Source organism: Athene noctua, chromosome 1 (assembly GCF_965140245.1).
Source record: "Athene noctua chromosome 1, bAthNoc1.hap1.1, whole genome shotgun sequence".
NCBI classification, from domain to species: Eukaryota; Metazoa; Chordata; class Aves; order Strigiformes; family Strigidae; genus Athene; species Athene noctua.
The window spans coordinates 9,602,830-9,630,102 of record NC_134037.1 but is presented as its reverse complement, the minus strand read 5'-3'; the positions used below and the strand labels follow the sequence as shown (position 1 = coordinate 9,630,102).

At 42.2% G+C, this 27,273-nt stretch overlaps 2 protein-coding genes across 3 annotated transcripts in view; both read left to right on the top strand.

Moving 5' to 3' along the window:
• The first annotated feature begins 1,569 nt into the window (after positions 1 to 1,569).
• On the top strand, positions 1,570 to 18,920 carry UBXN2A (UBX domain protein 2A). 2 transcript variants are annotated; one of them, XM_074895557.1, is made up of 7 exons: positions 1,570 to 1,692; positions 4,819 to 4,872; positions 6,314 to 6,449; positions 8,247 to 8,356; positions 9,933 to 10,073; positions 14,486 to 14,650; positions 17,293 to 18,920. In XM_074895557.1, the coding sequence occupies exons 2-7, from the start codon at positions 4,832 to 4,834 to the stop codon at positions 17,579 to 17,581; spliced, it is 882 nt and encodes a 293-aa protein (XP_074751658.1). In that variant the 5' UTR covers positions 1,570 to 1,692; positions 4,819 to 4,831; the 3' UTR covers positions 17,582 to 18,920. The 2 variants fall into 2 exon arrangements, with proteins under 2 accessions (XP_074751658.1, XP_074751659.1); XM_074895558.1 differs by lacking the exon at positions 1,570 to 1,692 and adding an exon at positions 4,337 to 4,367.
• A 1,774-nt stretch (positions 18,921 to 20,694) lies between these two features.
• Positions 20,695 to 27,273, top strand: part of MFSD2B (MFSD2 lysolipid transporter B, sphingolipid) — a 39,108-nt gene continuing 32,529 nt past the window's right edge. The window contains exons 1-2 of the mRNA XM_074921883.1: positions 20,695 to 20,829; positions 26,168 to 26,284. Of these exons, the coding sequence (XP_074777984.1) occupies positions 20,785 to 20,829; positions 26,168 to 26,284 (162 nt within the window). The 5' untranslated portion in view covers positions 20,695 to 20,784. The remainder of the gene's footprint in view (positions 20,830 to 26,167; positions 26,285 to 27,273) is intronic.

The window sequence follows — 27,273 nt, the reverse complement described above, 5'->3', positions numbered from 1 at the left end:
TCATCTAATAGAATCAGTAACACTTGTAACAAACAAGCGCCTTCTATCCAAAAAAATTAAAGTTATTTAAAATATTAAACTAAATCAAGGAGACTAGAATCTCAGAAATCTGTATTTTGGAAGAGAAGACTGTATGTATTTTACACCAAAACAAAACACAAATTTCTTCTATTTTCCCTGAAGATTCATTGGCAGGAGCTGTAATTAGATCTCCTTCCGTTCAAATTTAAGGATTAATCCAAACTGCCTGCGAAAGTTTAGTGCATTGTGATGCGAGGCAGGAATTAAAACTGTCAAGGGTCAGACTGTACTTCTGTTACCTTCACTGAACTCTGAGACTACGCATCTTATTTCAGTTTTTTTGAAGAATGCGATTTTGTTACGATTAAGTGATTCCAGAAACAGCGCCTACGTGAAGACGACGTTCAATGAAGTGTTACCTTTTAGAATTATCTTTGATCGCACTTGTAAATTCGCAGTGGATTTCTCACTAATTAATGTGAATTAGCTAGTTGTGGCTGTTCAATTTAGGTAAATTCTAAGTGTTTTACAGTGCATCGCTAATTATTGGGGGGGGGGGAAAAACCCCAACTTATTAAAAAGCACGCAGGTGCGAGCTGGGAATCGCAAGGAATCGGTGGTTTTGCCGGCGCTGGCGGCTCCGCCGCGGTGTTTGCTTTGGATAGCTCCTCGCCCCACGGAGCGGGGCTGCTGCGAGGGCTCGGCACCGGGCAGGGAGACTCCGCTAAATGCCTCTCGCCTCCCAGGGGATCCCGTCCCATTTTCTCCTTTCTAATGTACCCTCGGGAACTCGGGGGCTCTGCTTTCCAGCCACCACACCGCTCTTTTGTCCTCGGTGCAAGGCCTCGGCAGAGCTCCTTTTCAAATATGTCAACACTCGCCCTTAATTAGTCCTTCCAGCATAATGAGGCATTCCTCATCTCCAAAGGGTTCAGTGTGCGGCTGTTCCTGCCGTCTACGCGGGGCTGGGAGGACAAAGAGCCGGGGGCAGCTCCACGCCGGGGCCGGGAGCGCGGCGCGGCGGGGCCGGGGCGGAGGTGCGGGCGCAGCCGTCTGGCCCAGACACTGGGCCCATTCTCCGCTATTGTGGGCGCTCGCTGAATGCCGCTTTTTGTCCCTCGCCCGTGCGCGCACAGACATATAAACTGCATCTTTTATCCTTCGGCCGGGAGGAGAAATCCGCCCTTGCAGCAGAACACGCTGGCCCGGCAGGCGGAGGTTTATCCTGGGCGGCGGCAGCCCCATGCGCCAGTCACGGCCGCGGCTCTGCACCGGGCCCCGCCGGCCCCGCCCGGACATTTTGCCCCCTGCCCTCGGAGGACAAGCCGCGGCGGCGCGAGGGGGGCCGGCTCCTTCGGGCGGGGAGCACCGGGCCGCAAACCCGGGTGGGGCGGGGCCGGGCCGGCTCTGAAGAAGCCGCGTCTCCCCCCGCACAAGCGGGAGCGGGTCCCCACGGACCCCACTCGCGACGCCACGGAACCGCCCCCTCCCCACGATATGGCGGCCGGGCCCCGCCCCTGGGTGGCGGGGGTGGAGCTCTGCCGCCCCGCCCCGCCTCGCCCCGTCCGGGCGGGGGCACCGGCTGCCCCGGCCGTTGGCGGCCGCGCGTGCGCGGTGGGGCGCGGGACAGCGGGAGTTGGGGCGGCGGGGGAGGCCGGCGCCGGCCGTCGGGTGAGTTGCTGCGGGGAGCGGCTGGGCCGGGGGGGCGCGACCCGCCGCGCCCGCGCTCCTTCAGCTCCGGCCGGGGCTTCAACTTTAGCTGCGGCCGTCCCGGGGCCGCCCGGAGGGCGAGGGCGAGCTGAGCTCTCCCGCGGCTTCTGTTCGGCCGCTCCGCCCGCGGCCCCCGGCCCCCGGTCCCGTCCCGCGTGGAGGGGGGCGTCAGCGTGAGGCGCCCCTCAGCTCGGGCGGAGCGGGGGGGGCGTTAGGCGGGCTGGGCCCTGCCGGGTCACCCCGAGGCGTTACTCCTCCGCGTTGTTACTGCGTTATTGTCACGTCGTCTCTAAAAATACCTCCCTGCCTGCCCGCGGCGCCGGGGTGCTGGCGTGGGCCGCCGCTCGGCGGGGCGCGTTTGGGCAGCGGTTTTGGCAGGAGGCGCGGAGCCGGCGGGGAGAGCCCCGCTCCTGGGTCGGGGGCGCAGAGGAGTTCAGGTGCTGGCAGGCCTGGGGGGGCGCGTCTTAGGTTTGTTTCCGAAACGCACAGCCCTTCTGGGCAGCTGGAGAGGAAACGTTTACGCTGTGATTTGTTATCAGTCACGTTCAGGCCATTAGGTTTGATGCCCTTCTCGCCTTTCAGTAGCACATGCCATTTTTCTGTAGCTGCTTGTTTCTTTGTCGCACGGTGCGGTGCAGTTTTCAGTCCTTGTTTCGGTGTGGTATAGCGATAGACTGCGCTCTGCTGTAAGCGGGTTTCAACTTGAGGAGTTTACTTTCTGCCAAAGTTAGTAAGACAGGCTTCCACGGGGGGAGAGGGCTGCGTGGGCTTGCTTGAATGCTTCCGCTCTTCAGAGCAATTAAAGCATCAGATATAGTTTCTGTTTCGTTTTTCTTGCATCAAAATAACTGGGTGTGTGTGCTCAACAGTATTGACCACCTACGGCAGAACCTGTCCGAGCTGGGAAGGGCCCTGAGTGCCCCACCGCTGCCATCAGGTGTAGCTGTGGTGGCCTGCTGGCCTGTGTTTTAAACTTAATTTCCGGAGGTGGAAGTTCAGTTCTGTGATACTTTTTATCACAGACACACACAGACACACAAAAAAACCCCAAAACTCTTTAATGTTTTAAGTGACATCTAGGGATGTCTGTCAGAAGTTGGCAGGAGAGGTTGTTTGTGCTCGTTGGGTTGGCTTGCTGAGCTAAAGTGCTTGCCGTGCAGTCTGATCGCTATCTCCTAATGGCTTTTCAGTCATAATAAACATTAATACGCTGTATAGGCTGATTTCTTTACCTTGATACATTAACACAAACACTTCTTCTAAGTGTAATTGCTGTTGTACTTCAGAAGGAACAGCGACTTTCACAGCTGACCAGTTTTGAATACTATTCATGCACATTTGAGGCCAGCCTAATGTAGCAAAAGAATTAATTTGAAGAGCTGCTTCATTGTGTCTGTCTCTTTTTAACAGCTCTGATGACAAGTCACGGAGAATCAACAAAAGCAGATGGCTGGAGGTGGCTCTTGTTGCTTTGGGGAGTAGTCTGTTGAATAATGAAAGATTAGAAGATAATCACATTAACATAGAACACAAAAAAATTACTTTGTGCTAAAGTGTGGTAAAGCTTAATTTGGGAGAAGTTTGAAAAGTTGTATTTTTTAAGCACTCTTAAATTCACCATGCTTGATACTGAAAGTTCATTTTTTCCAAGTGCAGGTACAAAGTTCCAAGTACAGTAATCAGATATGCTTATAAGGTAATAATGTACCAGCACAGGCTTGCCTGATATATATAAAATGCTCTGGCAGAACACTTGTAGGGGAAAAAAAACCCTCAGCAAGACTCTACTGCATCTTGTGTGATATGTCAAAGGTGTGCTAAGTATAACATTTTGATCTTACGCCTAACAGCATTAAATTGAAGGCTGCCTAAATTTCAAAACCTGTTATGGACATATTGACCGAATCTTTCTGTTGTTATTGGGATTTTCTGAAGGCTTGTATAAATTTCTATAGAACATGTGGCACAAAGATTTAACTTTCAAGATGAAAGAATACCAGTATCAACCTCCCGAGAAACATGAATTAGTACTGAATAAATTAATGGGGTTGTTTTGTCAGTGCTGCAGTGAATGTTGTTTCCCCCTAACCTCTCCATCTTGTTAAATTAGGTGTCAAGACCACTTAACATTTATTTTCATCTTGCTGTGCATACTCAGTTTCCAGGAGTATGATGGTTGGCACTGCTTAGTTTGACACGCTCTAAAAGCCATGCACGGTATCATGACTTAATCCCAAACCTGCCAGGAGCAGAACATCATCAGTGTAACCTGTACCCATCAGTCTTCAGGAATAACTCTTTAAACACAATTGAAACTTAAAATTTATGTTCTCCTGGGGGCTAATTTTGAAGTTATTTTATTTTTTTCAAGGGCATTTTGGGGGGTCCCTGGCTTTTTGTGACTTTTTATAACTTTTTCTTAGAGAGCTCAGAAATGAGTGTAATGAGATCAGTATGGCATTAATTTCTTTTGACTCGGCACACTAATCCTGTAGTATATTTAGTATTTGCAAATCCAGGATTTTCTTTCCAGCTAAACAGTAGACCAGAAATGATAATTCAGTGTCTGGGATGCTGCACCAATATGGTGAGGTATGGTGGGAAGAGGAACCTGAAAGATAATGCATACTATTAAGGTGAAGGTCATTAGAATGCCAGCAGCAGCAGTGCAGTTTTTCTGCAACTGTCTCATTGTGTTGTGAAAAATCAGGGCAGTTTAAATCATACTGCTCAGGAAAGGAATGTGGTATTTGTTCCTCGTTTAGCATAAGTATGAGCATGTATTTTCAATTCACATGATTATTGTGGAATTTATTTTGTACTTTTATGATAAAGTGATCTTCTTTTTGAATGTCTGAAACCGATGTATGGTTCATGTGTCATTAAATTAGAAACTGCAGGAAAACAAAGAACCATCTGGAGACTTGGTGGGGGGGAGCTTGAGGTTTCTGGTTAAACGTACTATCAACACAGGAAAAACTAAAAAGAGTGTTTCAGCTACAAAAGGAGCCAAAGTGTGCTGGGCATTTTGTCGTTTGTTTTGTTTTGCTTTTTTTTTAAAAAAAAAATGTTTCTTTTTGTAATTAGGCGAAGCACCAGAATGAAAGACATGGAGAATATGAAAACTGTGAAGAAAGAATGGTAGGTGCCAGTTCCCCCTCCCCCTTTTTTCTCTTCCTTTCCTATTGCTGTTTGTGTGTCTTGTCATGACTTTTCAAACTTTATGTTAAATTTAAATTATTTTTTCCTGTATTCACCTGTTCCACATATACTGAAGGGTTTTTTTAAAAAAAGAAATTGTTTTGCTAAAAGATTTTTCACATAACTGGAATGTTTCCTAGATGCAAAAAGCTGCATAAATTTTTTCATTTAAAATAGTAAGGCAGCTTTACAAATTGCTAACTGTGCACCTCTGCATGTGATATGGAGATGTTTGATTTTCCAGTTACGTTTTTGAGGTAAAACATAGTGACTACCTAGATTAACATTTTAAGTTTCTTTTGTCCTATTAGAAAACTGAAATGAGGACAGTGTACTTTTGAAATGTCTTCTTTAATTTTTTGAGTTTTTCTTTTGTTTAAAGATCTCAATCTGTAGGGTTTCTTAGTGTTGCATAGATGGACAGCAAACAATTCCTTTTTATGCAAATGTATCTATTTATCATTCAAGTAAGCATTGCTGCTCTTGAATTCAATGCAGAGTTTTATGTAAAACTGGATATTTTTCAAGAGCTGGGATTTTTTTTTTTAATTGCTCAAAATAGACTTTTCTGAATCTCCAATATGAGTAACTCCTGCAATGTTTACCAAAAGCTTCATAATCCTCTTACTATGCAAAGAACCTAAACTGAAAGATAATCATTCATTTAGGTTGCATATTTCTGCGTTTTGATTGGTGAAAATCTAACAGAAACAGCTGTCACATACACATTGTTCTATTAAAAAAAAAAGTGGTTTATGCATCTTTTTTAATACTCTGGCAGTCTCCACAGTGTTGAAGTCTTCTATTGTATTTCATCAGGATGTTCAAGTGGTGTTGAGTCACTTGTTCCCGAGTTTCTCTAATGCACTATCAGAGACAGTAAGGGTGGTTCTGTGATGGTGCTGGGAATGTGGAGGTTCAAGTCAGGGTGGGGGAGTAAATCCTAGGGCAATTTTCTTGTATGTGTTTATTTTAAAACTTATGACGAGGGAAGTCACCCAAGCCTATATCATGGAAATGCTTTAAGGAGGGCCTTTTATTGGTGTGCAGTTAAATGCTTGATGGTCTGGATTAGGAGTATGAATCATCTAACTTGCACTCCTTGCTCTGATACCAAGTTTAGAAGCTTCTGCATGGATGAATCCACCTTTTCTACTGTCATTCTTTAGCTCGTGCTTCTGAAGTGAAAATAGTAGCAGTTAGAGGTTCGTAAGAATCTTATAGAAAAGGCACAACACAAAGTTGACAGTGTTTTGTAACCAAGTAAGCTGGGTGCAAGGGAGCATGCCTTTTATGCCTCTTGGTACTGAACTGTTAGGGTAACTGCTTGTCTCCTAATGTGTTCTGAGGCATTATTTTTACTTACATCTTTGTTCTGCAGGATGTGTAAATCGGGAACTGACGATCAGATTTTGAATGGTAGAGAACAAAACTGTGACTACTTTGTAGATAACCTTTTTGAAGAAGCTCAGAAGGTTGGTGCTATATGTATGCCCCCAACTACAGTCAAGAACCAGGTAGGTGGTGAAGAAAAAATACTCAAGTTTAACATAATAGCACTCCAGAAACACTCTGGAATACAAATGCAAGAAGTCCAGCAGTCTTATCCAGGACATCTGTAAATAAATGCACAGAATTCAGACAGCAGTGGGAACAGTCTCTCATCTTTTAGTTAGTGAGGCTTGTGCTTCTGGCTCTCACTTTTTATAGTGGTTTTAGTGTTGTTCTAGGACTTGGGCTGGCATTGGCTAATGTGCTTCTACTTTATTAGTGAGGAAAGTGCACTGATCGTGAGGTGCAAGAAATGACAACTACTGTTACATAAAACGTTGTTTAAAGAGTTGTAGCCTTTTTCTGCAGAGGCATAGCACAATTTTTTTTTTCCATTTGCTCTCATTTGTATAGTTGTAGTAGTGGGATGTTAGTATGGGTTTGTATCTCAGTGATTCTGTCCTTTTTGTAATTTTGTGTTACTTCCCAAAGACTGGTAAGGGGCTGGCAAAAAGGCCATGTAGAACAAAGATATCAAGGAGAAATTTGGAGTGGGCGTTGCTGGAAATTATGTTCATGAATCCCCAATTGAGCCTGGGAGGAGTGTCAGGAGCAATACCTTAAACTGCGGTTCTGGAAGAGGTTTCTGTGGCAGTACTTGTGTCAATGGCAGAATGGGAAATTGGTGTGGAATAATTAGTCCATGTTAACTTCCATGCTGGTTCACCACAGAAGAACCTTCTCATGATGAGAACTCCTTCCATATGCATTGGAGACACAAGACTTTTTAAAGGAAGGTAATCTTGCTGAATGCTGTATACTTTTCTGACAGATTAACCAACCAAAAGAGAAGGAATTTTATTCAGTAGCTTGCACATACTGTGTATTTATGTAGCGGTCATCTTGTAATAAGTCAAACTGCAAAAAAAAGAAAAAGAAAATTGTCAAGTGCTATCAACAAACTAATTTCCAGCTAAGGTCAATTCTTCATTTGTATTGTACATATACTTCATTGAAGTATATGAAGCATGTACATGTGGCCAAGTATCTGTCAAGACAAGGTTATTTCAGGGATCAGACCTGGGTGATCAAATGCTTCCTTAAATGGCATGATGCATAAATATGAAAGTGCAATCCCAAATATATCCATGTTGAAGTTGAAGACATATCAGCAAACAGTGTGAAGGCTACAAGTCTTTAGTGGATATTCTCTGGCAAAGTCAATGAATTACTGAGAATTTATTTTTTCATTTCCCTAACACCGAGGTTTTGAATATATCCAGAAATTCCAGGGTAATATAAAAGTATTACTGTCTGAAAGTAAATTTTCTGATACTTGCTGCATTTTCTGAGTGAAAGGCCTCTGCATGCATTATCTCAATGCCTTGCTTTCAGAAAATCCTCCTGAATGATCAGAACAAGGCTCTACCCTAATAAATCCCCATCTGGACTATTCTGGTAGCTGGTATTCCAACACTAGGCATGTGTGCTCTCAAATTAGCTCTTGAAGAGTTGCAGCTGGCTGGGATCTTCCAGCTTTTTTTTTTTCCTTTTCCTGCTGAATTGAAGGAGTGTTCTTGACCTAGGAAAGCAAAATGATTGGGGGAAGGTTTCTTTCTAACCCTGATTGACACAAGATACTTGGAAATGTCACTTACTCATTGCAGTTGCTTTGTCTGTTGGCACGGGGCCGAAACAGATTATAGCGAGCCTTCTCTCAGTATTTTTAGTCTGTGCAGCGGATGATTTGCAATCATAGGGTACTGTGGGTATATCAAGCTGGTTTTACATCAGTGTTATAATGAGATGTTCTTACTTTATAGGTTGATGTAATTGTTAAACTTTGGAAAAATGGGTTTACAGTAAATGAGGGTGAACTTAGGAGCTACACTGATGTTGCAAACCAGCAGTTCTTGGACTCCATTAAAAAAGGGTGAGTTTTGTGTTCTTAATCAGACTGAGTTAATGTGCTTTGGATAGCACTTAGCTTATGCTCTAAATTTTTTACATAGCTGCTTGGCTTTGCTACGCTGCAGCATCTCTGTAGGAGCGTAGGCCGCTGCCTGTCTCAGTTCCTGCAGGGCTAATGGCTGTTTTAACATCAACAGGTTTAATATAGCTTTCAATTGCAGTAGTTGTACAGTTGCTGATGAAATAGATAAAAGCGAGTATTGGTAGGGGGCACAGCAGGTGGAGAATGAAATAAAGAATAAATCAGAGTGCCCAGTAAAAGCTACTGATCAAATGGTGCTTTGATTAATGATCTCGGTGCCCAAGTGGTTGAGTATTTCTGGTTTTATGGTCTTTGTTTTCTTTTTGGTGATAAAAAGCCTTAAATGGACACAGTTGTTCCATGTAACATCAAGAAACACTGATCAGTCTTAAATTTCAGACGTTTTTTTTACTACAGACTTGCTATCTTAGTCATTTGTGTGTATATAGCAATCTTACTTTTATCATCCTGTTAAAAGTTAGTGTGACATCCTGATTTCTGCTAGTGTTTGCAGTGTTATTTCAAAAAAGCAGGTTGACCATACAAGCCTTTATTTTGTGGTCTATTTCCTCACCCCATAAAAATGGAGCTAAGAATACAAATTTACAGAGAATATAATTTAATAACTCCTTTTCAAGTATGTGAAATTACATTGTATTTTTATTCTTTTCCATACTTTGCTAGCCATCAGAAATACTAATTTTACATTTTATTTCTCCTCTATTGCTGTGACCTGTGTTAGTAGTAATAGCAATTAACTGCACTGTTTAAAGCCCTTTGCTTGCTTTGTATGTGTTCATCAAAAGTTTGCCACTTTTCTTCCGCCGTTTGCTTGTGAAGATGTTAATTACAAGATAGTTCCTGCATAATTGTTGATGGTAGAGTAGCACTTAGTACAGCCCCTGTGCCAGCTGAGCCCCACCACCCAAAAATGTAATATCTGCATCAGAGCTGATAGAGAAAGGCATTGTTGTGTTCTGCTTAATGCAAATAAAACATTACTGAGGTGGTGTTACTGCACTAAAGAGTGTAGTTAGTGGTGATCTAATTTTTAAAAGCTGAGATTCGTGTTTATTTGTAATTAAACGTATTGTGTCTAAACTCAGTTGTTTCTCTTTAAGAGCCAATTGTCTTTTTTTGTTGTTGTTTTAGTATGGGGATAAAATAAATGAATCTTTTGCAGCAGTGTATGGCAATACTGAACTTCCTACATGTTATGTGCTTTGGAGTGGTAACTGCTGAGTAAATTTGAACATCATTCAAGAACTTGCATGATGATGTCTTTTTTTTTTTTATTGTTCACTTTCTAGTTAATTTGCAGTTCAGGAACTTGAAGTTGTTTGTATGTCTTGCACTTAACATAACTCTTAGTAAATACCTGTGAAGTTGTTTTTTTTTTTAAAAGCACTGTCCTTGAAAGGATAAACATAGCACAGGTATTAATCACTAATCTATTTTGTATACTGAAAACAATATAGTAGCTCTTTTTCTGACATACTTTCTTTTCTTTCTTAAGGGAACTGCCTTTTGAGCTACGGAAAGTTTTTGATAAGGAGGAGGTAGACATGAAAGTGGAAGATAAAAAAGATAAGGTGTATTTGTCATCGAAAAAGCCAATGTTTCATCCTTTTTCTGGGCATGGTTACAGATTAGGAAGGTGAGTAGTCTGATGGGGTCTGTGATTGAGTAGCTGAAGGGAGCTATAGCTATGGTAAAGGATTTCAGAGGTCACTTCCAACACAAGCTGTGGAGTTCTCTAATCTGAGCTCCATCTCAAAGCAGGGTCAGCTGTGGAGACAGATGAGATTGCTCAGACTTCTATTCACTTGGGCCTTGAAATCCTGCAAGAGTGGAAGCTGCAAAGCCTGTTTCAGTGCTGTACTGTCCTCATGGGAAATTTTTCCTTGTATCCAGTCTGAACATCTCTTGTTTCAGTTTATGTCCACCATGAAGAGCCTGGCTTCCTCCTCTTGATGATGCCGTGTGGACCCCAGCAGGCTGCTGTTAGGTGTGCCCCTCTGACACCATCTCTCCACAGGCTGAACAAGGCCCTCCAGCCTTTCTTCACAGCGTGAATGCTCTAGCCTGTGGCCATCTAGGTGGCCCTCAGTGGAGCTTGCTCCAGTTTATCAACATCTTTCTTTTATTTTGGGTACCAGATCTGAATGCATTATTTCAGTGTGTCTAACAAGTGCTGCATGAGGTATAATCAGCTCCCACGCTCTACTGGCTGTGTTCCTCTTAATACAGCCAGCATGCTGTTGGCTTTTTGTTCAAGGTCTCAATATTAGCAGAACTGTTTCCATCTGAAAGGCTGTCACTCTGCTGTGATTTAAAAGAATCTCTTTTAAAGCTGTATGTGCAATACTTTGTGTGTGAAGAGGGGAGTATGACAATCCCATAAAGGGAACTGAAGAAGTAAGAGGCTATTTTGCATTCTCTTAAAATTCCTCAGTATTTAATCATGCATTTATTACAGTAAGACATTTTAGTGTGTTAGTGATCCTCTTGCCTTTACTCCCTGACTCTCTTGTGGTTGAAGTGTCAGCTGCTAATGCCAGTGCTAAGACTGGACTTGATTTATAACCCAACAGTACTGTGTTCTGGATGGCTGTCATAGAGGGGCAGGCCAGGAGTTCATGTATTTGATCCCTGTGACTTTTGCTTACTTCAGCCAAATTATCTGCTTCACATATCCCTGCTGTGTTAAGACTTACATGCCTGTAAAAGCAGACTTCAGCCAAGGGAACAGAACATTTTCAGTGACCAGGAGCCTAGAGGAATTCTTCACAGGTGGGACTGCTTAGTGACTGGCCGACTGGGGTTAGTTGACTGTGGTGAAACCTTTGGAGAACAGCTTGTTTTGATTAAGTGGTAAGGGCTTGCTGCTAAGGCCCAGTGCTTGTGCTGGGCGAAAGTGTGACCTGGGTAGGAGTGGATGAGGCAGGGGAAGAAGATAATAATGTGCAGAGTAAGAGACTGATAACGGTAACGGATAAGTGGTTCCAGGCTGCTGCAGAGAAGCATGTATCTGTTTTATCAGTTTCATCTGTTTCTGCAGCACAGTCCATTCAGTTGCTACATGCTTGAGTAGATACAGTCAATGGGGAAAGTCTTTCCCTGAGAGATGGATGAGATGCTGCAAGACTTCTTTCAGTAGCACTGAAATCCTGAGCAAACGACATTCAAGAACTTAATCTTATTTTATCTACAAGTAGACCTGTATATAGCAAAAGCGAAAAGATCTTCAGTGTGCCTGGTTTCCACTGCTAACCAGTGCTAAATGGTAGCTTGTTCAGTTGCTTGTTGTGCTCTGTCATGTCTACAGCAGGTAATGATCTTGCTTCCCAATAGGTGACTTAAGTCCTGGAGACATGCTATTCTCTGAATTTCATTTGACTGGTCTTGTACACTGAGACCTCCTACAACTTGCTCAGCATTTTTTTTCCTTTATGGACTGGATAAAATGCCTTTTTTTTTTTTTCCTACTCTTGCTAGCCTATGCAGTGCTATGCTATCAGAGCCTTTTCTTTAAAGATGGCTAAGTATTTTTGCTGAGCTGGGAACATGAGCTGTAAGTGCTCTTACTTTGTAAACAGTGCTCACTTCCTGATGTTAATAAATGTCCATTGCATGCATATGCTACTCTTTCAGCAGAAAAGCCTTGTGGGGAAATATTAGCACTGAGAACTGTAACAAGATTTAAGCTATAGAACTCCCTTTCCACAGTTGCATTTGTGGGGCTTAATCAGAAAAGAGAGAGGCAAATGATCGAACAGTTTACTTCAGCTTATGACCTAGCTAAATTTCCATTTATCAAATAAACTTTTTTTTAAATAGTGTATAGATTTTCTGCCAGAGTTCCCAGATGGATGGATTATGTGGTGGACGAAACGTTATGAATCAGTATGTTGACTGGCTCATTAAAACTTTTCTTGGAGGAAAAATGGAGGAACTATAAATGATATGTTTGTTGATATAACTCAGATGAGCTTGATCCTCTCCCTTTTTGTTGTACAGGAGAAACAAATAAGACTTATCAGACTTTTCCAATATATCTTATGAAGCGATATAATGGGTGTATTCTGTTGTATCTACCACTGTCCAGCTGCATTTAATAATTTGGGTTTATAACAAGATTTTCACCTGCACTTTTCTATTAAGCTTATCAATACATTTTAAAGACTACCTCAGAAGCATGCTAATTAAACTATTGACTGAAATCCCTTGTAGCAAAGTGGGCTTGCTCTGTAACCTCACTGGGCTAAAATATTGTGTGTCAAGCTTTTTCACCATTAGCCAGGGTAAGGCATGATAACTAACTTTTGGGCTTTTTCTTGTCAGAAAATTGACAGAAGGCTCTTACGTCTCTTTGATCTGTAGTTTACATCATCTTTTGATAATCTTATAAAAGGAATAAGCCTTTAAAAGGGGTGATAATGCTTTGATCTCAGGCTAATAAGAGACTTGGATTCTGTTTGTGGCTTTAGTCAAAGCTCCCACCACTAGATGGCTTTATCTGTCAGTTCTACAAGAACGAAGTTATTGAATATGGAAATGCATTAAACCTTGGTGAATATAGACCTTCGAACTTTCTCTTGCAGCTTTGCTTAACATGTTGGCTTCAGTTTCACATACTTGCTATTGAAAAAAACATCTCCAGTGCCTACCGCAAATTCTGAGATGTAACTGTGAGGGAAGTTGGTTTGAGAATGACACCAAAATCTGTATCCATTTGAGACAGTTGTCTGAACTACAGCTGTGACTGATGGGCTAAGATGTAGTTCAGCCCAGGCTAACCAGAGGCCTGACAGCTGCGTGGCTGACTGCCTCTCCAGCCTCCGCTGTGCTGGAGACAGTGAGCTCACACATGCGTGCTTATGCTTCAGTGTCTGAACCTGGAACTGAACCCCACTGATCAAGTAGACAGCAAAAGCTGATCATTGCTGGACTGAAGTATGACTTAAACTTTTTTTTGTTGTTGCTCTGCTCTCAAGACTGTTCAACATTTATCTTGCTTTTTTTCCAGATCTGGAGGGCAATTAGGGTTTATTTTCTATTAAGATCAAGCATGAACAGAAGTTGTTGCTTCTTGAAGCTGTTGGTTACCGACTCTCAAGAAACACTAACTCATCAATTTTCTGTGCAAAGAGAAAGTTGTCACACAAACCACCATGAAGTGTTCATATAGTCAGTGACCACAGCTGAGCTCAGAGAAGAAATGGTAACGCCTTAAATCACTGCTATTGCTTTGCAAGCAAACATCTGATTGTACTCACATGAGCTGAGGATGTGCCCATTGGATCAGGCCTTATGATGATAAACAGTACATGCTGAACAAGTGTAGTCCTGAAAGAAGCTCTAAGCTCCAAATATTTCTTCAGAATCAAAACTTTTGCCAGTAATTTTTTTAAGACCACACACTTGGAGTGAGGTCCCTGTATTCTGTCAAGTAATTGTATGGATATTTGCCCTTATGGTAGGGTCATCTGTCAAAAGTGCCCTAGAAAAAAACTAAATCCAAGTGCTGTGTGCATCAGCCTGGAGTTTCACATTAAGTCAATTTCTCTGATAGATGAGTAATGCTTCTAAGCTGAAATAGGTGATGCTGAGGTCTAAATCAAGGCTAACAACATTCAGTTAAATTGAATTACTGTAATCACATTACGGGGAAAATTAACATTGAGTATGCAAATCCAATACTCAAACTCCTTAAAGTTTCACCTGTGTGATTAGAGTACAAAAAAATGCATGAAGAACCTTCAGACTGTTTCATCTCTCGTGTATTCATATTTAATCCTTTGATATTTAAGTTTCCTGCCATCTTGTAAAAATGCTTAGCATGAGCAAACTGAAATTCTTCAGCCTGTTGAAGTCTTCAAGAGAAAGTATTGGCATACTCTTAAAAACACCTGACATTTATGTCAATATTCCTATATTTGTTAAAAAAAAAAAGTCATCAGTGCACCCTGTCAAAGGGCAGAAAGCTCCAGAAGCAGAGGTCTGGAGGGAGGTTAAAGCTTCCATGTGTACACAGAAGGTGTAACCTCATATGGCTTTGCTTTTCAGTGCTACTCCAAGGATAGTCTCTAAAGTAAGAGATGATCATCAAGGACCTGACAACAAAAGACACCTGCCTTTAGTACCCTTAAATGATTTGGAGCCTATCACTAACATCCAGATCTGGTTAGCTGATGGGGAAAGGATAATTCAGAAATTCAATGTTTCTCACAGGTAAGATTTATTTTGGCGCTGTCACATGTATTTGCATCTGAACTATTTGGACTATGCCTGTATGCATGATAAGTCTGTAATTTCTGTGAATAATCTACCTTATCAGTTCACTTAACACTCGACTGCTGTATCTAGAAAACCTTTGAAATTTTGAGAATCTTTTAGCTGACAGTAGAGGAGTAGATGAGGAATGTAAACTGATGTTAATAGCACATAACTGAGCATAAATGAAAATCTGAGGAAACTGTAGGAGTTCTTTGTAGGTTAGTGGAAGTTAAGGTATTGTTCATTACTAGAGGAAACAGCTTTTAGGATGACAGATCTCTCACAAAATGACTACATCTGGAGCAAATTGCTTAGTAAAAAGCCTGCTAGTCATTGGGCATAGACAGCACCACAGCTGGGAGCTGGAGGATGTAACTTAGAGTTGAGCCAGTGAAACCTCGGAAGGGCCAGAGTCAGTGCCCTTGGCAGGGGAGGTTCATCACCTGCATGTCGACATGAACAGAACAGAATGCCTCCAGTGTGTTTAATTCTTAATTAGTAAAATTTCCAGTTCCCAAAGAGACTTATAAATGGGAATAATGTCAGAAGGTGTCAGTGCAGCATATGTATGCAGGAGTTTTGAGAAGGTAGGATTAGCTGTTTAAATTGTAGAACTACTGTCTTTAGAGACCTTTCTCAAATTTGTAATTTGAGAAATTACTCTGGTACTATACAGTCACATCATATGCCAGTGCTGCTTTGTGAAGCAATTTTAAGTGATCATAGATCCAATATAACCCAGGCTGCTGTCAAGATAAATGTGTATGTCTTTAGTCGGAAGAAAAGCTCAGCAGTTGATGGTTAATGACTGTAATTTTTTCTTTAGCTTACTAATTTATTACTGTTAGTGGCCTGAGGTATGAACTGAAACACTGTTGTGGTATACTGCTGAAGGGTCAATTGCTATTTTAATTAAAAATACTTAATTGGAGAGCTTAATATCTTAATTATTCCAGGTTTCACACATTTAAGTATATTTAGAAGCTTTTTGTCTTATTGGTAAATAGCAGTTTGAACAGCTGCTAAGTGCTTTGAGGGGGAAAAAAAAAAGTCTGAGATGAGCAGAACAAGAGCCTTACTGATGGGATGCTCTTTTTAAAGTGATTTGCAGTAAATATTCCATCATAACATATCCTCTTTCCACAAGACCAGCATGTTTGTACTGTGTACAGTACTTGTGTGTGACCTAATAAGAAATAGGGAGAAATCCATTTAGAGTACATATCCTTAAGCCTTGTGATTGCATGTATAGGAGATGTGAGAGTGAAGCAACTAGCAGAGCAGTGTTGTAGGAATAGCACACGTAGTGATGTCTTGAATCGAGTTGTGTCCCTTCTTGAGCAGTTGCTGGGTCAGTGTGACCCTGGACCATCAAGTATGGAGTCTGGAAAGGAACTTGTTCATCCTAAAGCAGATGGCTGGTGGCTAATTGCCTGAGTTGCTCTTGGGACCCAATGAACTTTGATATAATTCATGTAGACGCCTGCGAATGTCCAGCCAAAAATTTATGCCTGCTTGAGCTTTTCAGACTCTAGGCTTATAAGACCAAGTGCGGTCTTTTAATTGAGGCCTGCGTGCACAGGGATTAGATGCTGGCTATATCTAATATTTAAGGTAAAATAGTATTTATTTTTGCACTTTGGACTAAAGTGGAACTGAACTGACTGGTCTTAATTGAGGCCTGCGTGCACAGGAATTAGATGCTGGCTATATCTGTCTTAGTAAGATGGCTAAGCCATGAAAATTTGGTCATCTGTGCTGCTAAACTGTTAGTATGACTTTCCCCCAAGCCAACTAGCATCTTCTCAATATCTAGGCTTGGTTCAGATGTTAGATCAGACCATTCCCAGGAGGTAGTAAACCCCATGGGCATGAGGGAGATGAAGGATGAGTTTAGTAATTTGCCAGTAGCCGGAGCATACCAGTTGGCCTCAGGATCAGAGAATGGGCATTGGCACTATGTTTATTTTACTGTAGACATATCCTGTAATCGTCCTTTTCTAATTATGTTGGTCAATTCTGATTGTTCCACAGCAAAACCTCTATCTTGCTCACTTGTTGCAAGGTTCTTTACACCTTCACAGGCTGCTTGAATCTGTAATGAATTCATTGCTGCCCCTGCTTTGGTAGAAGAAGACTAGATTTAGACCTAGTTAACTCGTAAACTATACAGACAATTTCTGCAAACCCTTTTTCTTTAATATTATTATGGTTCTGCTACGTGTACCACACAGGAGGCATCTTTATTCTAGGCTGTGCCTACAGAAACCTCAGGTAAGGGCTCCACCAGCTAGTTAGAAATGGTAGGCTTGTGAAACTACCATCTGAGCCAGTGAAGCATTTGAGTGCCCAGAATAAGATAGTCATCCTTTTTCCCTTGGGACTGCTCTCAGCATGCAAACCTTGGTCCTTGCCTCTCAGTGGACCAGGCACTTCAAGATACCGCCTCATCTCTCTTCCTCCATTTCTGTGCCATCAGCTATTACATGAAGTGGGTGTCTCATTCTCTTCTTGTGGTGACTGTGTGTCTTGTGCATATGGTCAGTATCAGGATTAGACCAACTGATGCTGAATTTTCTTTTTTTTTTTCTTTTCAGAATAAGCCATGTCAGAGACTTCATAACAAAGTATCAAGGATCAGAGGGAAGTGTTCCTTTCACGCTGACTACTTCGCTGCCGCTTCGAGAGCTGCGAGATGAGACACTCACGCTAGAGGAAGCAAAGTTGCAAAATGCTGTTGTTGTTCAGAGACTTCGGAAAACAACTGAACCTTTCCGGCTCTTAGTGATAAAAGCACCTGACAATGACTATAAAACTGCTGCTACACCTAATGGACAGCTCAAGAATGAGCAAAAGAATGCTATCAAAAGTACGAGATCAAATTAGCTTTTAACTGGCCAAAAAGTACATACAGGTGGAACTAGACAAAACCAAAAATGTAACCAGCAATATCTGGATGCACTCTTATCCTCACGTACTGTGTGCTCTTTGAGAGTAAAATGTGTGCTATGCTATCATCTGCTGTAATAGAATTATTTTCAACTAAATTTGGTGGTCAGAGCCTAGCTATATAACGTAGCAGAGGTAACTGTACAGCAGGTCATCCTTAGAATTTCCTTAGGTAGAAAGCTTCTTAGTTCTTTAGAGTATATTTAGGGAGAACAGTTCTCTGAGACTTAATTACTACTGATAGCACGTTTTAAGGTAAAATAGTATTTATTTTTGCACTTTGGACTAAAGTGGAACTGACTGGTTTCACTTACATTTCAATGTAGGCTACTGCAGTTTGCGTTCTTCTCACAGTAACTTCTAGGCAACACATGCTGCAGGGAAGCTCACATTTGAACTCCTAACTAACTTGAAAATCTTCAGTATCAGTATCTTCAGGATTTAACTTTTATCACAAGATTTGCAGTGTAAAGTTCTATCAGGTCTTCACGTGGTAGGAGCATGTGTGAGCAGATAGAAATGAGGTAGTCTGGTGCATACTGCGTATGAAGTGCCTCAAAGTAAGCTCTGAAGGAATTATTACCAATGGTTGAAGTGGTTTCTGCCTCTCTTGTGCTGCTACAGGTGTCTTACATAGGGTGGTGTTAAACTACCTAACTCATTAGGACAGAGATTCCCTTTTAGCCTTGTCGCACAAAAACTTCAGCTTTTCTGGAGATTACCATACAGGAATAGTGGCTTAGGGGAACACAGTTGGTTTTGTACTGTATAGCTGCCTCTGTCCAGAACTGGCCAGCTGATTGAGACATCAATTGCATGTTACCAAGTTTCAAAGATGTTGAAAATCCTTGTTTAAAAATTGAGGTTTCTTCCCCCCCCCTGCCCCCCCCCCTTCCCATCCAGATCTTTTATTTTGCTATTCCTGTACTTGAGGCATAACATTTGTAGTCAACTCTTATATTTTGCTGAAGGTGAAATCAACATAAAGACTTAAGTATTTTGTACTGCATTTGCTAAGTAGCATGTGGGTTTGTGAACAGAACTAGAGTCTCTGGATAAGACTTTTCCTGGGGTCTTCAGTGAGTGCTGACTAGTTTGTGCTACATACGCAAATGGGTGGTTGTTGGGGTTGTACTTCTTTTGCATGGTTAAATGAAAGATGTGTTTGGGATTTCCTGATTTTGTTCTAAATAGAAAATTACTGGATTGGAGTGACTTGAATTCTATCTAAAACCCTCAGTTTGCGGAGCGTCCAACAGTGAATTTTATTAATCGGTGCTTTTGAATTTGTCTTAATGTAAAACTAAGTATTAGAAAACCACACATGCTTGATTGTAAGCTCAGTTGTTCCTATCTAAAAGGTACATGAAATGTCAAAGTAACGGTATACTATTCCTGTATTTGCAACATAGAAATTTAAATTAGTGCAAGACTGATTTAAATTGAAGGGGTGGGGGATCAAATTTTAAGGTAGGTAAATCCATTTTGGTTGTTACCAAAAGATCATGTTTCTGGAAAGGAACAGTAAGTATTCAGTATTTCAATGTTGACTCATGTCTGCTACCAGTATTTTAAGAGACTGGATAGCTTGATTCTGTCTGGCTATATATTGTGCTTGACTGAAATCAGCTGTTTCTGGCTACAGCTTTGGTGTACTTGAGTGTGTGTTTGCAGTTTGACAGTGTCGTGATCTTAATTACAAAATTGAGAGCAAATCTTTAAGAAGGCAAGAGTGATGCTGACTGCACTAATCCCGTGGTGGACTAGAAAGTGCCTTTAAAAAAAGGCAACAAACTGTCATTGGCTAACTTATTTCCTAATTTGGAGAAAATCCTTGGAATGAATACAGGGCTCTGCTAAATCTAATTGGTTTTGGTCAATTTGTAAAGACTGATTAGCTACCTGTAGTGTCTGGACAGCCTAATCTCTTGCTCAGCGCTGTAGACAGCCACTGGGCATTGGTCAAACAACAGTAAAACTAGCTTGATCGATGCTTGAGTTTGTGAAACACAAATACTATCAGTTATTCATTGTTTCTTCACAAGCCTTCGCTGTTTTGAGTAAAGCCTGTGCATTAACATAATTTACAGCAAAATTGAAATAGCCTAGAAAAGAACAAAGAAAGGAAATGTGTTCAGTATTTTTTTCCTTCATGAAGAAACATGCAAATGCAGGTGGTAAAGTTTTAACGTGTTACGAGAACATTGTGTGAAGAGAAAACAACCTAAATGTTGAATTTGAACGTTACATGCATGTCTTGTATCTAGCTTAGTTTTTTAGAACAAATAATGTATTTGGGCTATAGGACTGAGCAGTCCACCTCTGTCTTGAAGCCTCGTGAGCTTGTTGGTTTGCTTAAACCCTCTTCTCTGAGGCTGTCTCGCTGTTGAAAGAATTCATACATCAAAATGCAATTTTAAATTATTTTTAGTTTCTCCGATGCGGAGCATGCTTGCAAGACCGTTTCCCTGTGGGCAGGGTGGTGGCGGTGGCGAACCTGCAGTGCCTAAATAACGGTGTCAGCTCCAGGGCCTTCGAGGGCAGCGGCAGCAGCTCTTTCCACGGCGCATTCCAGTGTCAGTGCGGGTTTTTGCGTGACCCCGCGTCCAGCCGACGGATGACAGCGCTGCTGGCTGGCGCGGCTGTAAATTCACGTAAATCGGAAAGAAGCGCGTCTCTTCAGAAGGGGGGAGCCGGTATGTTCAGGCTCAGGATGAGAGCGGCCCCCCAAGCCTTCTCCGCCTGGCGCCCACCCGCTGAGGAAGCCCCGCGGCGGGAGCAGCGGCCGCTGCCGAGGGCGCGGGCTGCCGGCCCGCAGGGCCTGGCCCTCGCCTCTGGACGGCTCCCGCGGCTGCGCCCGCCGCCGGCCGCCCCGCTCCGCGGGGGAACTGGCATGGAGGGGCGGCGGGTCAGGGGGTGTTCCAGCCGCCCTGGGGAAGGGGCTCGGCCGAGGCGGGGAGCGGGCTCCTCTCGCGGGGAATCCCCCCTCCCGAGCCTGGAGGGCAGCGATAGCGCCTTTGCCCCCGCCCCGGGCGCTGCGGGAGGGTGAGGGAGGACGCCACCCGCTCTCCCTCTCTTTCCCTCCACCGCCCCGCCCCGGGCACGCAGGTGTTGGACGGGGCTGGGCTGTCCGCTCCACCATGGCGGGGGCTGCAAAGGACACCCCGGAGCGCCCGGAGGAGGAGGTAAGGGGAGGGGGAGGGGAACGGCGGCCGTCGTGGGGCTGGGGGTCCCGGGGTGGAGCGGGGTTGGGGTCCCGGGCGTGCGGAGCGGTCCTGCCGCGCCCTCCCGCTCCGGCCGCTGCTTTTTTATTTTCCTTCACGAGGAAGGCGGGGGGGGATCTCAGGGGGTTTGGAGCAGCCCGCACTTGCTGCTGTCGTGTTTTGTGTGGCGCTTCTTGCACGGCGCAGCCTGTCTCAACGAGGTACCTGAAATAAATCTTTACCGCCCCTCTCTCTCTCTCTCACCGCGAAGCTCCGTGTAACGCTGATGTTTTCCCTCGAGTGCACTATGCAATATTTACTGTCCACTTCGGTGGCAGGGAAGAGCTCATTTGCTTTCCACTGTTTCTTCCCTCCGGGGCTCTCGGGTGGAGGCAGGTGGGGTACGGCGGCAGGAGAGAGGGGCGGGGGTCACTCTCCTCAAGCCTCATCGACTCCGAACTTCCAGATGAGCTTTGCGAGTGATGGAGCATCCGAATGCTTCCTCTTTAGACTCGGTGCTTGCCGAGATCAGAGTGGAGAGGCAGAGAAGAGGTGAGTGAGGATCCCCCTCGCTCTGTGGCTCTTGAGGGGGCACCTGGTAAAGCTGTGATGGGACATCTTCAAAACGGAGAGGCCGAGGGAACCTTCCCCGAGGTGGTGGAGGGCATTCAAGCCATGGAGCTCCTCGGACGCTGTGGGCATGTGCTGCTCTGGCTTGCATTTATGTGTTCAGAAAGCATCTGGGTGAACTCATAAGAGAAATCTGAAGATTTTAAACAGAGATACACCGTCTTTGACTCACAGAGCCCCTCTGCGTGATGTTGCGGCAGCTGGAAGAATATCCTGGGGAAGCACCACTTGTTTGTATTGCCCTCTCTAGGTGTGTGCACCCAAGCTCTGCTGCTGTTATTTCTTCCACCCAGGGGTGGGCTGATGTTGCTTAAGAAACCCAAAAACAGTCCTGGAAATACTTGGTTACTCTCACGGTTTTATGAGACAGTCGTGTGTATGGTCACTCACAGAACAGAAACATTACCAGTATTAATTCTATGTTGAGAGAAAAGCTGACTCAAAAGCTGTTCCTCGTTAGCTGCGTTTTCATTGTTTCTCAGATAAACTAGACTAGCGTTTATCTTTGAGTCACAGGTTTTTCTCTCTTTTCTTACTGCTTTTAAATTACTTGTTGGTTCAGTTCTGGAGTTGACTGATAAAGAATAGCTTGGGACAAAATGTGGCTGCTCCCTGTGCTCAAAATGTCCAATATCCATCTTCTCAGCAAAGAGTTGTTTTCAGTGTACTTAATACATTCTTTAGAAATAAGATTAACTGTTACAAACGCTGATTTCTGGTCTGCTGGCGAAGGGAAAATTTACAAGCAATGAAAAGTATGGTTTTAACTTACAAGAGAATTAAAAATAAAGGAACTACAGTGTATGAAATGCATTAGTTTTCTATGACAATGTTTAAACTTGCCCTTTCATTTAAGGTGCAAAATCAAATCTCTCAGCTATTATGCTTTCTTGGTTTACCTTGAAACACAATTAACTTTGATAGGGAGGCATGTATAAGTCCAAAATTGTCAAGTTGATCTGAGAACAAAAGAAGGTTATAACTTAATTTTACCTTCCTTTCTCTCATTCCCCACCCCATCCTCTTGTGTTTTCTTCTAAAGTTTGTAGAAGCAATTTGATGTTGACATTCAACTACACCACAGGGGTCTCAAACAAAATTTTCATTGTAAATAGTTTGTATTTGACCACTGCCTACACATTCAGATCTCTAGTGAATTTTTGGAGTACTTTTTAAGCTTACTGACAAGCTTACACAGGTGAAAAAGCTTTCACTGGATTTCACAGAAATCAAGCAATTTCTGTTGCTCGAGGAAGCAATGCAGCAGGGAAATTCAGCCTTAAGAGAAAAACCCTGTTAGCTGCTCATAACGCGCTACTGTTGGTCACGCCGCTCTGCACAAGTGCGATGTTATTCTTCTCAAGACAGTTTCTGGTGTCATTTATTAGCAGTATCATGTAAACCCAACTGAGGCTGAAGGACTCACTCCTCTAGATCCTGTAATGGACACCTGCCACGGTTTGTCTTTTCTACTCTTTAACTGTAAGCCTAGGAAGTTAGAAAGAAGGAAATGTTTCAGCTTTACTGCTGCAGATACCTACCTTCATTTTTACCACTGTCTCATAGGATACTGAGGTAGAAAACATAGTGACTACCATAGAACTTCAATACAGAGAGTCAGAATAGATTATGGAGTGCTGCTTTTGGAAAGACACACCAGAATGTAGAGTCTGATTATTTCTCAGCAGATAGAAATTGAGGGGCGTTCAATGAAATTACCAGGTAGCAGAGCTGCAGTGAACGTGTCATGGTACGTGTCATTCATGTGTAGAACTGCTGTGGTGTGTTATGGCTTAATGTACAAATGAATTCCAAAAGTAATTAGGTGAAGTAAAAGTAAAACAGGTATTGAACAGTGATCAGGAGGTAACTTCCATTTCAGGAAGTTCATGAGCTGCTGATTCCCTGCATTTCTGTGGCTGACTGAACAGAACATCTCTGTATGCTATGTCTATCTGACAGCTTGTTCTATTCTGAAAATAATATTTATAAACAAAATTCACTTAAAACTTAACTACTGTTGTGACTAAAGTATTAACTTTGCTTCAAGGTGATCTGGGAGCGTGATTCAGAAAGTAGTTGACCATCATCCTGGGGGTGTGTGGAATCACAGTGATACTTTTTAAAGAAAATGTATTAAGATTGTAAATTTTCTAACGATGAAACTGACGTAAAGACAAGGAGTATTGCCTACAGCCTGTAAGTTTAGATCTTGACTGCTTCCTGTACCACAACTTTAATTAGACTAATTTTTAAGAACTTAAGATTTGTGTTATAAAAATATTTGTATGCTTTTTGTATATATAATTGTATATTATATAGAGGCATTTACTTTTTCTGTGTTATAATTGCCTTAGCTATTGAAAGGACAAGGGACACTGGTTTTAAACTGAAAGAGATATGTAAGGAAGAGGTTTTTATGATGATGGTGAGGAGACACTGGCACAGGCTGCCCAGAGAAGCTGTGGCTGCCCCCTCCCTGGAAGGGTTCAAGGCCAGGTTGGACGGGGCTTTGGGCAACCTGGGCTAGTGGAAGGTGTCCCTGCCCATGGCAGGGGGGTTGGACTGGATGATCTTTAAAAGTTCCTTCCAACCCAAACCATTCTATGATTCTGTGGCAGATACTAGGGAAAATAAGTGGGAAAACAGCATTATGAATCTACAAGTTTTTCTCAGCTTGTCTTGGGGGTGGAATGGGATACAGGATTTACATAGCAGTGGTTTATGTCTCTTGATTGCAGCTGACAGTCATCTTGCCAGTGCTTAGAGATCAAAAGGGATGGTATCAAAGGAAAATAACCCTTCAAAGTAATTTAGTTCCTGAGAGGATGGAGGTGAGGCTAGGAGAACAGAATGATTAAAAAATAAAACAATACGATAAAGTTTAGAAGTACACAGCCCCTGGAGCAGAGTTCGAGAGGGTTGCGAGTCAAGCAAACAAGGTTCTATAGACCCCACAAGTCTAGTAAAGCTCGCATTTAATAGGACATATGTATGAAAAACAGAGTTACTTTATACAGCAAATATGTATATAGTCCGTTGTGTTTAAAAACTCTTATCAAATTAAATAGTATATTGCTCAGAAGTCTGTATTGTGACTGTTTACCACTCTGTGGGTTTTTTCCTGGAAAGAAGAAAATTGCCAGTACGGAATACAAGTGAGGCCTGCTGTGGCAATACCATTTTGTCGCTTGTGACCTGTCCCTGTCCGCTTTACTTGGATGTAGTGATGGGATACCACCCCGTCTTTCTCTGTGGCAAAACAAAAAGGAAAGAGTCCTGATACTCATGCTTGCTTGTTCACACTCGCTCAAATAAAACAGTTCAAAGGAAAATGATTAGATAATGAAAGGCTCAGTTTAGAAGTCTAAGACTTACTAAAACTCTGTTAGGTAGTAAACCTGATGGTATTTGGTAAATTTTAAAATGTTCAGAAATTAGGTAATGTATCAGAATATTATCATCATAGCGGATCTTATTACCATATCTCTATTTTTATCCTTATCTAATATAAGAATCACGGGCTTGTGTAGTCAGTTCAGAGGGAGGACAGACCCAGGATGCTCCTCTTCGTGTTTCCTGGTTCCTGCTGACAGCAATCTTTAAAAAGCGATTGAAAGCCTAGAAGCCTAAATTCAGGTTGGATATGTTGTCCCTTCGAAAGGAATACAAGATTAATGAAGTGTCATTCCTGTATTTTGAATTTTATGGCATGAAATTAAGTTTTAAGATGTTTTTAAAGGCTTTCCAGTAACCTGGAACTTCTACTACAGAACAACAGTGTTCTTCATTAGACTTTTCTGTTAGACTCTGTGCATTTTTTGTCTTTTAATTACTATTACAAAACCTTATTTTCAGCTTTTATGTTACTTGCCAATTTTATTAGAGACTATTTTTGGATGCTTACCGTACTTTTCAAACATCAAAAGACAAATGAGAAAGCACAGTTTTGCAAAATTTTTAAACATGCCTAGAGTGACTTAAGAGTCCTTCTTAAAGAGGACTTGGGCCCCAAAATCACTTTCCCTATTATGCCAACTTTCACAAAAGATATAGAAAAGTCAAGTCAAAAGGAAGATGTGCAAAGTCAGGTGACTTTGCCAGGGTAGCATCAGCATTTTGTGACAAAGGCAGGAAGGAACGGAGCACAAACGTTTGGGATCTATTCATTTTGCATTTGACTGTGGAACTTTCCTTTTATGAATGTTGTCCAATTACTGTGGTGTGAGAGTATATATCAATTATTATGTTCTGAACAATTAATATAGGAAATATTTTTTTTAAAAAGTTTTCAACCTTTAAAAATATCTGAATTAAACATTCAAAGACAAAGCTAAGCTCAGAAAATGCTGTAACATTGTGTACTTCTTTGCTGCTTCTTGCTTGTTTGTAGACTTGTTCCTTTTTAATAGCTTGCAAGAAGCAGGTAGGTAAACCTAGATTCCCTTGTAGGAACACTTTAATCTGTTAGAGTCTGAGTTAAGGAACAAAACCATTAAAAATCAAAACCATAAGCATCCAAATGCCTGTTGGTAATAGGGGTTGAGGACATACGGATTTATTAATGAAATACCTGTGAGGTGAATACGTGAATGTGGTGTTAACCTTAGACTTTAACATTATGACTTCTGCAGCTTTTAACTTATGTACCTTGTTTTTCTCATCATTTGTTCTGTTTCCTCTTGGACAGGGATACAGGCTCTCGCTTTGTGGCAAATTATGCTACGCGATAGGAGGTGCCCCAAATCAAGTGGCAGGGAGTGCTGCCTCTTTCTTCCTACAGATCTACCTGCTAGATATAGCCCATGTAAGTAGCACAAGAAACCTTTATAGACTGTAGACTTAACTCAGATGTTGTCAACTGAATGATAATGACAATGACTCTGGAATGATAAAAGGTGAATTAGCTAATAAAGCTTTTAAATTGTCTTGTTATCATTGCCTCTAGCAGTTCAACATCCTGGAAACTGCATAAACTCGTCCAGAATATTATTTTTTTTTCTTTTTTCCCTAGTTTCCTTGAAGTGGCCATCATTTGCTTTTAGTTTGGGATTATTGGTAGAGCTTTAGGCACTGTACAGCTCACACACTCACAGACACACGAAAAAGCAGTTCTCTATGTCGAGTCAGAGAGTGTAAGGTATGGGACTTCTGAAACATTAGTATCACCACGTTGAGGTTGTGAAGTTTTGTTCATTTGGTTTAGTTAAAAATCACTGCAGTTGCATCCAGTAGTCAACATAATTTCACACAAATTTTATTTGGTTTTTCTGGGATAATTTCTTTGTAAAGAAAGCTGACTTATCCTTCCTGAAGGTTCTTTGCTTCCAGTCTGTGACTTTCTGGTGCAGAAGCAGACCTGGTAAAACAAAGCAGTAGGAATCATCCCATTCATCTGACTTTCAGCTGCTCCAGCTAGATTTCAGAACAGCAAAGAAAATCAATCCATAAGCATTTTTTGCTGTTTTGGATTGTCTTATATGTCTGCATGGTAACTAGGTGGACAGATAAAGTATTATAGGATAGAAAAAAGGATTTTAGGGAGAGGGCCAAATTGCAGGGACAGCTCTACCTGAAAGTATATGAGTGGCTTTCAGCAGTGATGACTTTTTATTTGCTGGAAAAACCAGGAGGTTCTGGATCAGATATTTTTTATCCATTTGCTGTTTAAAATGTAGAAAGACAGGAAGGATATCATGACTTGGGGAGTGAAGGTGTCCAAAAGATTGGGCTTATGATTTTCTTATAGAAGTCTGATACCAGAAGCTGAGGTGTTACTTGATAAAATTGGCAACA

Excerpts from the sequence above, each read along its gene's own strand:
- UBXN2A (XM_074895557.1), top strand. The coding sequence starts at position 4,832 with ATGAAAGACATGGAGAATATGAAAACTGTGAAGAAAGAATG. Across the intron at positions 4,873-6,313 it reads AAAACTGTGAAGAAAGAATG|GATGTGTAAATCGGGAACTG; the intron begins GTAGGTGCCAGT and ends TTTGTTCTGCAG. Across the intron at positions 6,450-8,246 it reads CAACTACAGTCAAGAACCAG|GTTGATGTAATTGTTAAACT; the intron begins GTAGGTGGTGAA and ends CTTACTTTATAG.